General features: G+C 45.4%; 1 protein-coding gene across 1 annotated transcript in view; it reads right to left on the bottom strand.

The window, feature by feature from the left end:
- Positions 1–13,197, bottom strand: part of RNF128 (ring finger protein 128) — a 38,155-nt gene extending 24,958 nt beyond the window's left edge. The window contains exon 1 of the mRNA XM_083723014.1: positions 12,460–13,197. Within this exon, the coding sequence (XP_083579140.1) occupies positions 12,460–12,901 (442 nt within the window). The 5' untranslated portion in view covers positions 12,902–13,197. The remainder of the gene's footprint in view (positions 1–12,459) is intronic.
- Between the last annotated feature and the right edge of the window lie 2,861 nt (positions 13,198–16,058).

The raw sequence follows: 16,058 nt of genomic DNA, 5'->3' as shown, positions 1-16,058 counted from the left end.
GCTGAAACAACTATTTTGGCTTTCTGATTTTAAAGGTAAACTTTTGCCTCCTAATTCAAAATTAAGTGAATTAAAGGGCCAATCCCGGAAGTTTATCAGAAATAAATCTTGCTTTAATGGGGCCCTTGCTGGGGGTGAACAGTGGTTTAGAAATATATCTATAAATAATTTAATGTCAAATACAGAGCTGCACACGGAAACGCCGTTTACCTTCCCGCTAGAAAGTGGTCCCTATTTATCTACTTGCACCCGGAGGTGCTTTCGAACTGCTAGGTTGGCAGGCGCTGGGACCGAGCAGCGGGAGCGCACCCCGCCGCAGGGATTCGAACCGCCGACCTTTCGATCGGCAAGTCCTAGGCGCTGAGGCTTTAACCCACAGCGCCACCTGCGTCCCCTGTCAGGATAATAGCACCACTCAAATTAAAATCCTGGTTTCTTAGCTCTAGTATTGAAATCAGATTATCACAGAGGAATATCTAAACTGTTAGTCTGGACACTCATAAGTTCTGTAACAAAGTTGAACATCGGAATTATCACATATGGGCAAGCTAAAAATCCATTTATCCCAGTCTCCAGCTGTAGTCAGCCATCTGCTTTGTGGATACTCATGCAAAGGAAAGTTAAAACACTTGAAAGTCAACTGGGCTTTCAGAGAATCCTTTGATAGTGAATTTGGTTTATCCTGAACTCACAATTCACACTGAAAATGAATATTCTGTGCTGTATTTCAGTATGGAAGGAACATAGGAAGCAGACTTATTCCAGGTTAGACTTCATGCCCATAGTGTCCACTTTCGTAGCCGCTTTTCAGGGTCTCTGGAAAAATCTTTCCTGCCTCACCACTACAATGAGTCCTCACAACCATTTATTTAATTAATTGCTAAAAACCAAGCTATAAGTTTCCGGAAATACTCAACTCTTAAAGGTAGACAGGCTTTCTTTGAAGAGAAGACAAGAACAGAGAGCAATTAGGCATGATTTGGGGGGGGGGATGTTCACCTCATAATTTTGTAGCTCAAAGTAATTCTGGTTATACCCATTTCAACTGTGCCACCACTATTATCCCCCTTCTCCTCATCTTAATTTATTACCGCCCTTCACCCTAAGATCCCAGGATGGGTTACAACAATTTCAAAATACAACTTGAAGCATATCCTACTGCATTGTGGGCAATATGAGCAAGCAAGGGATCAACTGATCAAACTCTTACCGGCAAATTTGCCAGGAAAATCTGAAGCCTCCCATTATAAATATCTTTTGGAAGACAGGTCAAATGGTATTACACTGGCCGTGGCAAAGTTTCTTTCTGAGTTTATAAGAAACAAAGATCATTATGCCCTAGATAAAACAAAATGACTGCCTTGGTTTCTTCCATCTGTCTGTCTGGTCGTTTTAACTGTATCTAGTTTTGAAATTGTTTTGCGGGTCTTTGGACCACAATAAAGATTTGAATTTGAATATAACTTCAAAAACAGTTTTAAAACCAATTATACTTCATTAGACAAAGTAGATGCAATGTCGGGAATATGAGTGGACTACCTGTGGCCTGCATGCATGACCCCCATCCCCTTCTTTCCCCCATCCAAGTCTAGAAAGAAACTGCTCTCAAGCAAAGTTTTAGAGCAATGTGGGAAATTAGCACACAGCTTTTTGCAAACCAACCAATTTGTTCTCTCTCACACCAATATGGCATCACTTCTGGGGTTAAAATGAGTAATCATTTACTGCTCTTTATAATCAAAATGCTCAAGTCTTGTACAATAATCCATATTTGAGGAATGCAATATAGCTAATGGGGAAAGCGCTTTAGAAAAAAACACACTTTGTTCTGTGGGACTGTTTTTAATCCTTACCAATGCAACAGCTTGCTTCTGAAGGTCAATACAGATTACACAAGAAGGGCAATTATCATAGTTATATACTTGGAGACCTGCCGTAGAAAGGTACCATCATCCCTCAGTAAGCAGGTGATAAGATTCTGCCCTTACAAGTTCACAAAGCAAATATTTATTCTGAATTTGTTAAATCCTGGGCATCTTGCCCTGAAAAAAAATGTATTATCATTATCAGCCAACATTTAATAGCATTATTATTTTTTTATTTTAGAGATTTTTAAGTATCAGGCTGGACAAGTTATGCTGCTTCCAGACACTCTACTCAAAACAAACTGTAGTAATCATCTAACTATTGTAGTAGGTTAGCAAGCCAAGTTACTATCCTAAGACAAAGGTTCACATTATTATGACTTTATTTGGCCTGAAATGAGGAACATTCCTTCTGAAATGGGTGCTGCTTGTAGCTATATCCACTTACCAACTGCTTGGGGTGAGGGCTCCTGCTGAGCATGACACAAGAAATCTCCCAGAACTCTAGAGATACTGACCTGGGCTTGGAAGCAGGAAGAAGCAGTGAGAGAGATTCATGCTGTTTCTGCTTGCTCCAAAACCCCATTGTAGCAAAGCTCTCTCTGGCATATAAAGAAGGGTTTGGAAGAAGGAAAAAGGGAAATGCTAAATTACAGGAGGCTGCTGATGCTCCATTATAAACAAATCTATGTATTATAAACCCCTCAATTTACTGGCACAATTTCACCCATGCATGGTTGAAATTGCGCAAGTCAAATCCCAAACAAGGCAGAGAACTTAAAAGTTCTTTTTCTTCTGGGTTCACTTGGGTTTAACTCTTTAGCTCTGGAAGGCTCAGGGTTGCTATGTCTCCCTCCCCCCACCCACTCCCTAGCTATTGGGTGGCTCCAAGGGTTTGAATACATGTTATTTTCATGTATATATGGAACCCTTAGAACAGTGTTAGAAACTCAGATATATAATACAGGCGCCAAATGGCTCCTTAAACCAAGGGTTACAGTTGCCAAAACGGAATGTCTAGTTGCTGTTTTTGGCTCTAAAGTCTTATTTATCAAATGATGAATTGACTATGATTGATTATCAGTTAAACATCTGACTAGTTCATATGACAACCCTGAGCTAGGTTAAGAACTTTGAGAACTTAAAAGTCACTTGATCCAGTGACAGTCCACATATATACTGGCTTTTTCCGACCTCCTTTTCTTAAAAGTGACTGTTCCTGCTGCACAGAAAAAGCATTTTGGTTCCAGAAATTCATTCCAATTGTGCAGATGAACTATAACTGATAGAATTCTACAGAATGGGGTACTAGTGTGTGAAAACAGTCCATATCCAATGATCACCAGGCATGCACCTCCCGATAATGGAGGTGTGAGGCACCATCCTGGCGCTCAGGCATTTTCACCTGGTCCAAAGTGGTCCAAAGCCAGGTGCAAAAAAGCCACCTGACTAATTTTGAACACTGCCTTAGAACAAAACTGCTGTGTAAGGTAAGGGACTACTGTCCTTCAATTTAGAAGATGGTGATTTTCTAACTGTGGACTGATAGTCTATTCTGTGAATAGATTGTTGCTTCAAATGTCAACACCTCCTGATATCAAAACCATAATAAATACAGTGGTACCTTGGGTTAAAACCTTAATTCATTCTGGAGGTCCGTTCTTAACCTGAAACTGTTCTTAACCTGACGTACCACTTTAGCTAATGGGGCCTCCCGCTGCAGCTGTCGTGCGATTTCTGTTCTCATCCTGAAGCAAAGTTCTTAACCTGAGGTACTATTTCTGGGTTAGCAGAGTCTAACCTGAAGTGTCTGTAACCCGAGGTACCACTGTATTATCCAACTGTTTAAGTGAGGGGTGGGGAACCTAATTAGGCCCACCAGTCCTCCCCATTTGCCCCATGAGACCATTTTGATCAGGCCACACCCACCTGATCTAAATCAGACATCATGTACGACATCAGGTATAGGGAAGGTAACTGCAGGGCTTGTTTAAAACAGTGTTTGCAGCTGATCAATAGTGTTTGCAAATCATAGGCAATATATCACTTTGAGGGGAGCTTGATCCTCAGACATCCAGTTCAAAGTGATGCAGAAAGGTAGCCCGGTGTCATTATAATGTCAGGTGACTGACAAGTGAGCAGCTCCACCCATCATACATGGCCCATCAGGGTAGGGGAAGAGAAAAGCCTAGCCCACCAGGCTACTAAGGAAATGCTGTGTTTCCTCTTCCACATGTTACCTTGACAAATTCACCCATTGCTCCCCTAAGCAATAAGAAGCTAGTTAGTTTCCTTCCCTGACCCTGAAAAATGAAAGTTAATGGAACTTGGACAAAAATGAATTTTGTGTATTCCTAAAGGAAAGCAGTTGCTTTGCTTTCTACCTTACCTTCTAAGAATATCCAGTTATTCACCATTTAGCCCAGTAGCAAGTGCTGCAAACAGTTGCTCTTGAGAGTCGCACAGGATTTTATAAACTCTATAAACTCTGCCTTGTGCTTTGACAACAACCTGCTTAACACAAATCCCAGACTCAAAAGAGGTTTATAGCGTAGCTGCCACCTTAAAGGGGGACCAGATCGTCAAGTTTCTGTTGACACAGCAAGACTATGTACATTAGCTGAGAAACAAGTTCCGCCCCCACATGAGAATGCCTTTAGGCTATCCATACACTAGCCTCCTGATCTTTGAGCCACCAACAGCTGGCTCAGCCAGTGCTAGCCTCTTCCTCCACCCCCAATGCAAATAGGAACCTGTGTAATTTTCCCACAGTCATTAGACATCTGACGTGCAATGAAAACACAGTTGCCCACCAGGCACCAGCAACACTGGCACATAAGCTTGCTGAAAAGTCTGCAGAATTCAGAGGTTCACATTGTGACCCAGGCAAATGAAACACATTTCTCCTTAATTTCATTTTCGTCTTATGGTTGATTTTGTTTGCTCAATGTGGTTTATTATTTGAGAGGCACTAGAAGTTACCTGCTGAGTTTTGCAGCACAAGCAACTCCTCTCCTGATGTGGGAGGAGTAGCAGTATGCAACACCTCCCGGGCAGCAGTATGCAACACCATTAACAACGAGTCTGCATGTTACCTCTCCCTGGAACCTAGTTTGGTTTATAATACAGTGGTACCTCTGGATACAAACGGGGTCCGTCCCGAAGCCCCGTTCACATCCGGAAGCAAACATAACTAGTGATGGCACGTCTGTGCACGCCCACGTCGCTTTTCACCACTTCTGCACATGACGTCATAGGGAAATTTAACTCCAGTATTTAATTTACAGTGGTACCTCTAGATGCAAACGGGATCCATTCCGGAGCCCAGTTCGCATCTAGAAGCAAACGCAGTCCGTTACTTCTGGGTTGCCATGGAGCACAACTTGAATGCGCTCAACCCGAGGTATGACTGTATAGCAAGTACCGAACTGCTAGCACCCCAAAGCCTGTCCCTCTGAAACACCCAGTCAATCAGAACAGCCACACCAATACGATTTGGAAATTTATTTTCAAAACACAAGTGTTATTTCCTACTCACCATGCTTCAGCTTTCCAACTAAAGAGGGCCAAAAAACCCTCAAACATACATATACATCAGCTACCTCCTTCAGCAAATGTAGTATGCATGGCTGTCTTTTAAAAAAAATGTTCAGTTCTGGATATGCTAACACTCGGTAAACATGTATCACATTTACCTACATTTCAGATTTCCCTGACACTCATAGCCTACCGTATTTTTCGCTCCATAGGGCGCACCGGACTATAGGGCGCACCTAGTTTTTAGGGGGGGAAATAAAGAATTTTTTTTTTATTCCCAGCCCCCAAAGAGCAAAGAAGCCAAGACAGCGAGTGGGATCCATCCCGCTGACTGTCTTGGCTTCCTCTTTAGCCACACGCAACTTCTCCAGCTGGGAGAGGCTGTGCGTGGCTTCGTTTTTAGCCGCGGGGCTGGGGCGGGGGAAGCCCGAGCTTCCCCCGACCCCAGAACAGGTCCGGGAGCTTGTGGGGCTGGGGGCGCGCCCCAAAGGCTTCTGGATAGCTGCCTGAAGCCTGGGGAGTGCAGTGGGAGTTGGCGCTGCGCTCCCCGGGCTTCAGGCTGCAATCCACAAGCCTTCAGAGCGCGGGGGGAACTCCTGCTGCATTCTGAAGGCTTGCGGATAGCTGCCTGAAGATCAAGAGGGGTCAGTGCGCACCGACCCCTTTCGCTCTCCAGGCTTCAGCGAAAGCAACGCGAAGCCTCCGGAGCACGGAGGGAGCACTCCCTCTGCGCTTCGGAGGCTTCCCGTTGCTATCGCTGAAGCCAAGGAGCCTGCATTCGCTCCATAGGACGCACACACATTTCCCCTTCATTTTTGGAGAGGGAAAATTGCGTCCTATAGAGCAAAAAATACGGTATGTATGCCTCCTGGGCTCAGTGGACTTCCAAGGTCTCTTGCTTCCTGCTAAACACGCAAAGCTCCAGTCTGGAGTCCACAAATGTTGGTTTGGCTCTCTGGGTAACCTTTCCTTGCTTTTGCCACCACCAGCAACAATTCATTTGCACAACTGGGAAAGGGGGCTAGGTGTTGTTAATTTTGCATAAAGGGAGTAGGGCGAGTCTCCTACTGCTTCTTCCATACCAGCATGCAGCCCCTCACCTGTCCCAAAGTTCTCTGAAATTTATAGGGAGGAGGGCTTTAAGTCTGAGATAGTTCATTTGGTAGAGTACAAGACTCTTAATCTCAGCGTCATGGGTTCAAGTCCCATGTTGGGCAAAAGATTCCTGCATTGCATGGGTGACCATCATCTGCCCCTCCAACTCTACAATGCTATGATCTGGCAGGTTCTGTGGGACCCTGCTCTGGTCCTTCTTTTCTTCAGCTCAATAACTACAATCTCTCAACACTGCTTTTCAGGCTCCTGCTTCCTTTGCCCCATTCCTTTACTCACTTGCCCCTTGACCAGGTTTCTTAGCACTCCTTTGCCCCTCCTCCCCATAATAGCATACAGCCATCCCTGACCTTAAGAATGATGCAGTTTCTTCAGAGACTTCCTGCTGCTTCACTTTTCAATACGATACTGTATCTTTATTGTCACTGTCCCATGAAGGACAATGAAATTAAAAAAACTACATGAAACTGACATAAAGCATTCAAAACCCCCTAAAAACCCCATGCCTCCATCATTAGCCTCCATTCTTCCCTTCTGGCTTATCCCCTCTTAGTTCATTGACTATTCACTGGCCTTTCCCAAAGTTCAAGATTCCATTTCAACTGTGCAGCATCGTTTTATAGCAGAGGATGCAAATGTTTCCTCAGAATTGTTATGATGGTACCACACTCATAGTCATTCTAAATAGCCCAAGTCCTGCCTGCTTCAGAAACAGAATTTTTCTGTGCATGCTCAATCACTTTAGCATTAGGAGAAGGCTTGCTATGGTCCCTTCAATTCAGGAGACACAGGAGAGTTCTCTGCCATAGTCCCCACTCCTCCTCATCAACTCTAAGATACAGTGGATTGATATTTGATGCTTATCTTGGTTTAATTGCATGTCAAAGTACGTTTGATAAGATAAGAAAAAAGCATTTGGCATTGCCCTGGAGAGGCCCTTTCAAGGAAGGCTGCCTGCCACTACTGATCTTTTCAGGGAGAAATGCTTCAAATGAACCCCATAAACCACTCAATCTGAAATCTCAGTGGCTTTATAGATCAATTCTATGCATGTTTTATTCAGAAGTGCCCCTGTTGTATTCAGTGGAGCTTACTCCCACAAGTGGATAGGGTTGGGGCCTGCACCCATACACATGGATTAGAGTCTAGGATAGATGAAAGCAGTGTAAGTACTGTAGCATTAACACACAATACAATCAATTACGTTCTCCTTTCAAGGCAATTTAACCATTCTGCCCTACGATGACTTTTTGTCTCAGCCGAAGCCAATCAATTTATTTGGCATCTGTACAGCCAATCAATTTCTTGTACTATGCAGGCCCTCTAAATGATATCAAGGGAAACTGATTTTCTGACTAGCTATTCATTAGATGAAGCACTTGTACTACATTAGGGGATCTGGTTTATTCAGTTCGCAAGGAGCAGGCGGCAGCGGGGGGTGCAGAGACGTCAAAGGCATGCAGCAGCAAACGCAAAAGATTTTTTTTTAGTCCACTAAAAGCCACATCAATTACCCTCATTTGTAAGCCTCCACCCACATTCGAGGTTCATGTTAACTAGAGTACAATAATCCCATGGCACATATGTTTTAATGCCCCTTCCATAATGATAACATGGAAACACTAAATAAATAAATAAATCAGTGCATGTTTAATAACTCCCAGAAGATAATAGGCATCTTTTCAGTATTGTTTCATAGCCATGAGGGACATGCTACAGTGGGAAGTGAGTCCAAGTGTGTTGCTTTCTTTTCTCAAAGGAAAACATTACTACGCAAGACTATTGGTGTCCCTGGAATTCTTAAGTGGAAATTGTTCGTATATTGCTTTTATGCATATCCCCGTCACTGCAACAAATAGCAGCACAGTAAGCATGTAACTAAGACAACTAACTCATTCACAGAAAAACATGAGGCAACAGCATGGCATTAGCACACTAGCATAGCAAACTCAGAGGAAGGGTGGTCAGAATGTTCATACTTCTGTGATTCCTAATCATTCCTCCAATATACAAGGCAATCCAAAGAACTAGAAAATGAGAATTATTTTCCTTGTTCAAACAAGTGATGAAATCCTTCCAGAGCTTGTCAGTGAAAATCTATGAAGAGCACTGCATATAATTAAAATGCACTGCATAAATGCAAATTACTGTAATCCATATTTGTAATGTTAACATACAAATGAGATAAGCCATTGCAACTTGATTAAAACAGAGTACTAAAGGTTGAGCTGCCTTGTAGACGTGGTGCAGGTGATACCAGGGTCATGACCAAGTTACTACCATCTCTCAAACCACACACTTCACATGCAAACATGGGCTAGAAGCATGATTCACTACTACATTAATATTGCATATGACACATGAGCAACAAGGGTTACCACATATTTTCTGGAAGGGCTCTTATGCTTTAGGTAGATGCGCATTGTGTAGAATTTCAATCACAGCCAATGTGAACCTATTTTACTTACCAGAACTCTCAACTTAGACTGAATGCTCTTGAACATGTGCAAAGCACCTTTCAGGCTTTAAATTTTCTTCATCTGGCAAGCAGTTAAGATACTAAAACAGAATCATTAGTGGCCAGTACAATCATCAAAATGTACAGTGGTGTCCAAAATTTTCAAAGAGGGCCAGATTTGATGAAGTGAAGGGCTGCGAGGGCCAGCCAAAGAACCAAAGGGCTGACCAAACTTGTTAACCTGTTTTTAGAATTGAAGATGTTCACCTTTTTATTTTTTTATTTTACCCCAAAATTGTTGAGATTTTTTTAGGATTGAAGCTGTTGAGTTGTTGAGAGGTTTTTTTTAGGATTTAACTCCAGGAAATAAACTGCCACAGGGGCCGGATTAAACCGATTGGCAGGCCAGATTAGGCCCCCAAAACGGACTTTACACATGCCTGGTTTCAGAGGATATCTTATCCAATTTTTATCTGTGCAGCTCCAAAATGACGATTTAAATTTCTGCTTTTTTGTATTTGCTAATATATTTTTAGGATGTCACATAAACTGTTTGCAGATTTCACTAACATATGATGCAGTATATAAATTGCCTAAACAAATAAATGATACAGAAGCCTCTTAGATGGCTTTTATTCACTGCAAGCAATAAAGCAAGGAATTGTTTGCTGCCCTTTTGCAACTGCTTTGGAGTACTTTCAACTTGTATATAGTGGCAAGACAATTGCTTTATTCAGGATGGTGAGTTGAGTTCAGTAGGAACCAAAATTTGGGAGAGTATCTCCAGAGTTAAGATACCTGCATTTTGGATCTATATGCTATGCAGAATATAATTTTGTGCTAGCTGAAGTGAAGTAGTGTGGACAATGGAGGAACAGCATTAGTACTTTTGAAGGTAGCATGTGCTCTATGTTTTTTCAGGGATTATAACCTCAGGAGCTGCCCAAATTGTTCTTAGGATCTTCTGCCTACTAGAGGTACCAAAGAACATAAGAAGAGCCTGCTAGATCAGGCCACTAGTCCACCAAGTCCATCATCCTATTCTCACCTCTTTTAAAGCCATTCAAGTTGGAAGCCATCACTACTTTTTGAGGGAGCGAGTTTCAGGATTAAAAGGATTTCCTTTTGTCCGCCCTGAATCTTCCAACATTTAGTTAGTTACTTGCAGTGTATTTATGACTGGAGTCTAACCCTAGATGCGAGGTGGTGTGCTCCACTCAACTTACTGGGACACTTCTGTGTATGCATGTGATCGCAGTGAGAACCTGGTGGTGCTTCCCACACCAGGGGGAGGAAGGAGTAAGTGGAGTGATTCACAACAGTAATATAGCAACAGCCATGGTCAAGAGAAGCCTTTGCAGTAGACAGTCTGATCCTGTGGACTAGCATCTTTAATAGTCAAGCAACTCCTGGTGCTGTTTTACAGCAACTTCTGCCTCTGGAGGAGAAAGCCTAGAAACTATCCACTTCTTAAGGTAGCACACCCATTGCACACTTAAAACCCACGACTTTGCCCAAAGAGTCCTGGGAACTGCAGCTTTTTACGGGTGCTAGGAATTAGGGGGAAGCTACAGTTCCCTGGATTCTTTGGGGAAAGTCATGTGGATCAAGTGTGTGGTGTACGTCTGCCCTCAATTTTCAATAGCCAAGGACAAAAGTCTCTGAAGCCGAATTGGAGAAATACTTCTGTGGGTTGCCATCTTCAACATCAGTGGTCCCTTTAACCCTCTTGCTGCACCTTTCTCTAGAGACTTGGACTATGATGCCACCAACTGCCATGGCCCACAAGAATACAATACCCCCTTCTCCGTCTTTTCCCTCATATCGCACCTTCCAACAGATTATAACTAAAAGCAGCCCTGAGAGCTAATCTCGGCTAAAAAGCAAGATATAAATTTCATATACGAGAGCAGAAAGGTATTGAGGCTGCAATCGTATGTATGCTAAGATGGAAGCAATACATTAAGGACCCACAGATATATGCAAGGCCCAAATAAGACATACTTTACAAAGCAACCACACATCAGACAAGTGCTTGTACACCAAGCGCAAAAATGAGCAATTTTCTTATCTGATTATGGAAACTGAAAACTGCCAATGCCACAAAGAGGCTGTAGAATACTTAAGCAAAAAGAAGAAAGGCTAGGAAATGCTTCTTTCTACTTGGGTGTTCAAACACAGAAAAAGAAGATGGATCATATCTTCTGAGTCAAGCAGAGCAGACTTCATATGAAAGATTCCTGCACTGCAAGGGGTTGGGCTAGATGACCCTTGGTGTCCCTTCTGACACCCTCTGAAGCTCATTCTGGGCCAGTTCCCATCTCTTAGCCTACCTCCCAGGGTTGCCATTAAGGATGAAACGGGGAGGAGGAGAGCCATGTTTCCCCCCCCCACCTCCCCCGACCCTCCCTCGGAATATAAAGGTGTTATATAAATGCATTAAACAAGCTGCATATCTACACACATATATGCAATCATATCTATATCTCCCAGGGTAGCTCTGTTGGTTAGAGCGCAGTGCTGACGAACGCCAAGGTGGCATTTTCCACCCCCTCAGGGGGTCAGCGGGCTTATTCTTGCGGGCTGGACTACTAGATGACCCTCGGGGGATCCCTCTCCCCAAACCCCACCAATTCTGTGCTATACAATACAATGCATTTTTTTTTTTTAAAAAAAAGCCAGGTTTTCAATCTCGACCCAGAGGGACCCGATGCCCAAGCGAGGGGCACGTCCCGGAAACTGTCCGGCTCCCTCCCTCTGCCCCCCACCCCCAGGGAGCCCCCCACAGGGTAGCTCTGTTGGTTAGAGCACAGTGCTGACGAATGCCAAGGTGGCACTTTCCATCCCCTTATGGGGGCAGCGGGCTTATTCTTGCGGGCTGGACTAGATGACCCTCGGAGGATCCCTCTCCCCAAACTCCTCCAATTCTGTGCTATACGATACAATGCATTTTTATTTTTATTTTTTAAAAAGCCAGGTTTTCAATCTCGACTCAGAGGGACCCGATGCCCAAGCGAGGGGCGCATCCCGGAAACTGTCCGGCTCCCTCCCTCCCTCCCTCCGCCACCCACCCCCCGTGAGCCCCCAACCCACCTCCCCCGACCCTCCCTCGGAATATAAAGGTGTTATATAAACGCGTTAAACAAGCTGCGCGCACACACACGCAATCATATCTATATCTCCCAGGGTAGTTCTGTTGGTTAGAGCGCGGTGCTGACGGACGCCAAGGTGGCACTTTCCATCCCCTTATGGGGGCAGCGGGCTAATTCTTGCGGGCTGGACTAGATGACCCTCGGGGTTCCCTCTCCCGCAACTCTGTGCAATGCTTTTTTTTTTTAAAAAAAAGCCAGGTTTTCAATCTCGACTCAGAGGGACTCAGAGATGCCCAAGCGAGGGGCGCATCCCGGAAACTGTCCGGCTCCCTCCCTCACTCCCTCACCCCCAGAGAGCCCCCCACCCACCCCCACCCCCACCCGTTTTCCTCACCCGGGTGGGTCATTGGGTGGACGTCGTTCCCGGACCCCCCAGCGTAGTTGTAGATGACGGCGGCGGAGGCCTCCCTGGCGGCGGCCACGGCAATCTTCTCGGCGAAGGTGCATCCGCCTCCGCGCTGGATGAGGGCGACCCACGGGGTGGGCGGCGGCGGGCTGCTGAAGTTGGTGAGCGGGCTGCAGGCGTTGGCCGCCCCGGGCCCTTCGGGGGCCACCACCAGCCCGGCCGCCCGGCGCAGGGGGGAGTCCTGCCCGTAGATGCCGCTCTCGCCCACGTTCCAGTAGCTCTCGTTGCTGCCGGGCATCCTCCACGACACGTTCAGCCACGCCGTCCACACCGACTGGGCAGAAGCCCCGTGGCGGAGGCTGCCGGGGCCGCCGCCGCCGCCACCAGCCAGGAGCAGCGCGAAGAAGGCCCACGAGGAATGCCGCCACATCGCCTCAGAGGAGACCCGCCGCACCACGGAGAAAGAGACGACGCGGGGGCAAGAAGAACAACAACAACGCTGCTGCTGCTGTTGCTGCTGCCGCCGCCGTTTGCCTCAGGCGAGCGACTGGCCGGACTGCCGCGCTCTTTACCTGAGCCCATTCCCCGCCCATTTCTGGAGGGCGGGGATTCGAGGGGAGGGGCGGGGCACGGTGGACGGGAGGGGGGAGAGACAGACACGCCCCTCCACACTCCTCCTCCTCCTCCTCCTCCTCCGCGGCCGGCCAGGGAGGCCCACGTGCGCGCAGGCGCGCCGCCGGGTTCGAGCGCTGGCGCCGCCGCCGCGTTCCGAACCTTTGTCCCGGGATCGAAGCGCGTGGTTGGGATCAGTAGAACTCAATAAAAATGCCTAAGTAACTGCGGTTCCGCACACACCCAACAAAAGATTAGTAGTCTCATGCTGTATGGACTGATCTGTTCCAGAAGTTATCTTGCAGGAGCCTACTAGTAAAAGCTGTCACAGTGTCCGTTCCAAAACCAAAGCGTTCCAAAACCAAGGTGCGCTTTCCCGTAGAAAGTAATGCAAAACGGATTAATGCATCCCAGACTTTTAAAAGCAATCCCTAAAACAGCAATTTAACATGAATTTTACTATCTAACAAGAGGGTTGATCCATAAAATGAAAGCAATAAACATTGTACAGTGGTACCTCAGGATAAGTACTTAATTCGTTCCGGAGGTCTGTTCTTAACCACTTTAGCTAATGGGGCCTCCCGCTGCTGCTGCCTGTTTCTCATCCTGTTCTGTTCTCATCCTGAAGCAAAGTTCTTAACCTAAAGCACTATTTATGGGTTAGCGGAGTCTGTAACCTGAAGCGTATGTAACCTGAAGCGTATGTAAGACGAGGTACCACTGTACAAGGTTAAAAATGAACAATTAAGGAATTTACAATAACACAAAATATTATAACTGTGTGCTGTTAAGATTGTCATCTGTTGTTCCAATGGCGAGTCGCGGGGGGGGGGGGGGGACGACATGCTTCAGCATGAGGGTGGGGGTCATAGCTGTCAACTTTTCCTTTTTCTTGCAAGGAATCCTATTCGGAATAATGGAATTTCCCTTTTAAAAAGGGAAACGTTGACAGCTATGGTGGCGGTAGGGGCTAGGATTGCAGTCTTAGCAGCACAAGTTTTAGCAATTTACTCAGGAGTAAGCCCCATTGATTTATGTTAGATGTAGGTTGCCTTGCAGTGCTTTGCTCACCTGGTTTGGGAGTTAGTCCCACTTACCCATGTAAGGGGAAGGGGAATAGAATTGCATTGTCACTGTTCCATGTTATTGCTTGTTTGTTTCTTTATTCATTTGTCTGGCCAAAGCCATTACAAAATTGTGTGTGTAAAATATACAGAAAAACAAAATACACCACACAGTTAAAATAAGGCATTTTGTCATATACAGTCATATCTCGGGTTGAATGTGCTTGGGGATGAGCACGTTCGAGTTGTGGTCCGCGGCAACCTGGAAGTAACGGAGCGGGTTATTTCCGGGTTTCGCCACTGGCGCATGCGCAGACGCTCAAAATGATTCACGTGCATGCGCAGAAGTGCCGAAACGTGACCCGCACACGCACAAACGCGCAGACACAGGTTACATTTGCTTCTAGATGCGAACGGGGCTCCGGAACGGATCCCGTTCGCATCTAGAGGTACTACTGTAATAGTTTGCTACCCTGAAGAATTTAACCTATCATCCCCACAAACGTTCCTCCTTAAAATTGATACTCTCAACTTGCTAAACAGGCCACTTTTTCAGAAGTGTAGGGGGACCTGTCGCCTAATGAAAAATTAATTAGATACCCAATCAATCTCCCAACTGGAGATTTACACCTGTGAACAAAACCGCTCTTAAGTTCTTGTAAATAGTGGAGTAAGTATGGGGGTTAGTCCTACTTACTCGCAGGTAAGGGGAAAAATACATAGAACTGCATTGTAGCTATGCCAACATCTCAAGTGTGTACTCAGAAGGAATCTCCAATGATTTACTAATCTTGAATGTACCTACTTGTTCTGTGAAATCAGCTAGTGAAACTAATCATAGCTTTAGTTCCACTTATTTTTAAGGGAATGAAAGTGCAACTAACTTCCCTATTATTGAGGCTTTTTGCAGCTGATTAGTGTGTATCATCTGAGAGATTTCCTTCCCTGCCCCCTTATCAAATGATTGACTTGGGAAGGGACAATTTGTATCCCCATCAGCTATAAACCTCTCTGTCTGCTCCAGTGCTGTGTCTACCTTGAATGCATTTTGGTTTTGCTACCACTGCCAAAACCAGTGAATTCTTTTTTGTGAGGGGGGACAGAGAAGAAAAAAATTGCTTGAGAGGCCACACCAGGCTCCTTGGGCTAGGGGTTGACCAAATCTTGTCTAGATCAGCTTCCCCAAACTTGGGTCTCCAGCTGTTTTGGGGCTACAGTTTCCATCACCCCATCATCCATGACCACTTGTCCTGCTAGCTAGGGATGATGGGATTTGTAGTCCAAAAAAAGATGGCTACCAAGTTTGGGGAAACCCTGATCTAGATATTTTATTGAAGAATTTCTGTACAAGTTTAGCCCAGCAAACATTTGTGAAGGGAAAAAACAAACGGCTGTAGGCTGATGGTTTACACAAAACAGCACACCTAGCATCCTGTTATTGTCTCGGGCCACAAGCACTGAGACAATTCATGAAAGCAAGTGTGGTGTAGTGATTCAGCAGCCTTTCTCAAACTTGGGTCGCCAATTGTTGTTGGACTACAATGACCATCATCCCTGTCCACTGGGATGGTGGTAGGGATGATGGTAGTTGTAGTCCAACAACATCCAGGGACCCAAATTTAAGAAATGCTGGATTAGAGTGTCCTGGGCGTGTCAGTGCCTCCCAGGCTAACCTTCTTCAAGGGTTGCAGGCATTAAATGAAGAGGATGAGAACCATGTATACCACACTGAGCTCCTTAGAGAGGTGGGCTGTAAATGCAAGATGTACATTACTGGCTGAAGCTGGTGCAAAGTTACCATTCAACTGTCTACTCTGTGCCCAGATGATGTGCATCACACATGGCACAGAGTCAGTTTATACATGCATGGGCATCATTTGCTCACCAACCATTTTGGACCCAAGTGCACGC

Source organism: Podarcis gaigeae, assembly GCF_964106915.1.
Source record: "Podarcis gaigeae genome assembly, chromosome: Z".
NCBI classification, from domain to species: domain Eukaryota; kingdom Metazoa; phylum Chordata; class Lepidosauria; order Squamata; family Lacertidae; genus Podarcis; species Podarcis gaigeae.
The sequence above is the reverse complement of the archived record's forward strand: the minus strand, read 5'-3'. Positions and strand labels throughout refer to the sequence as shown.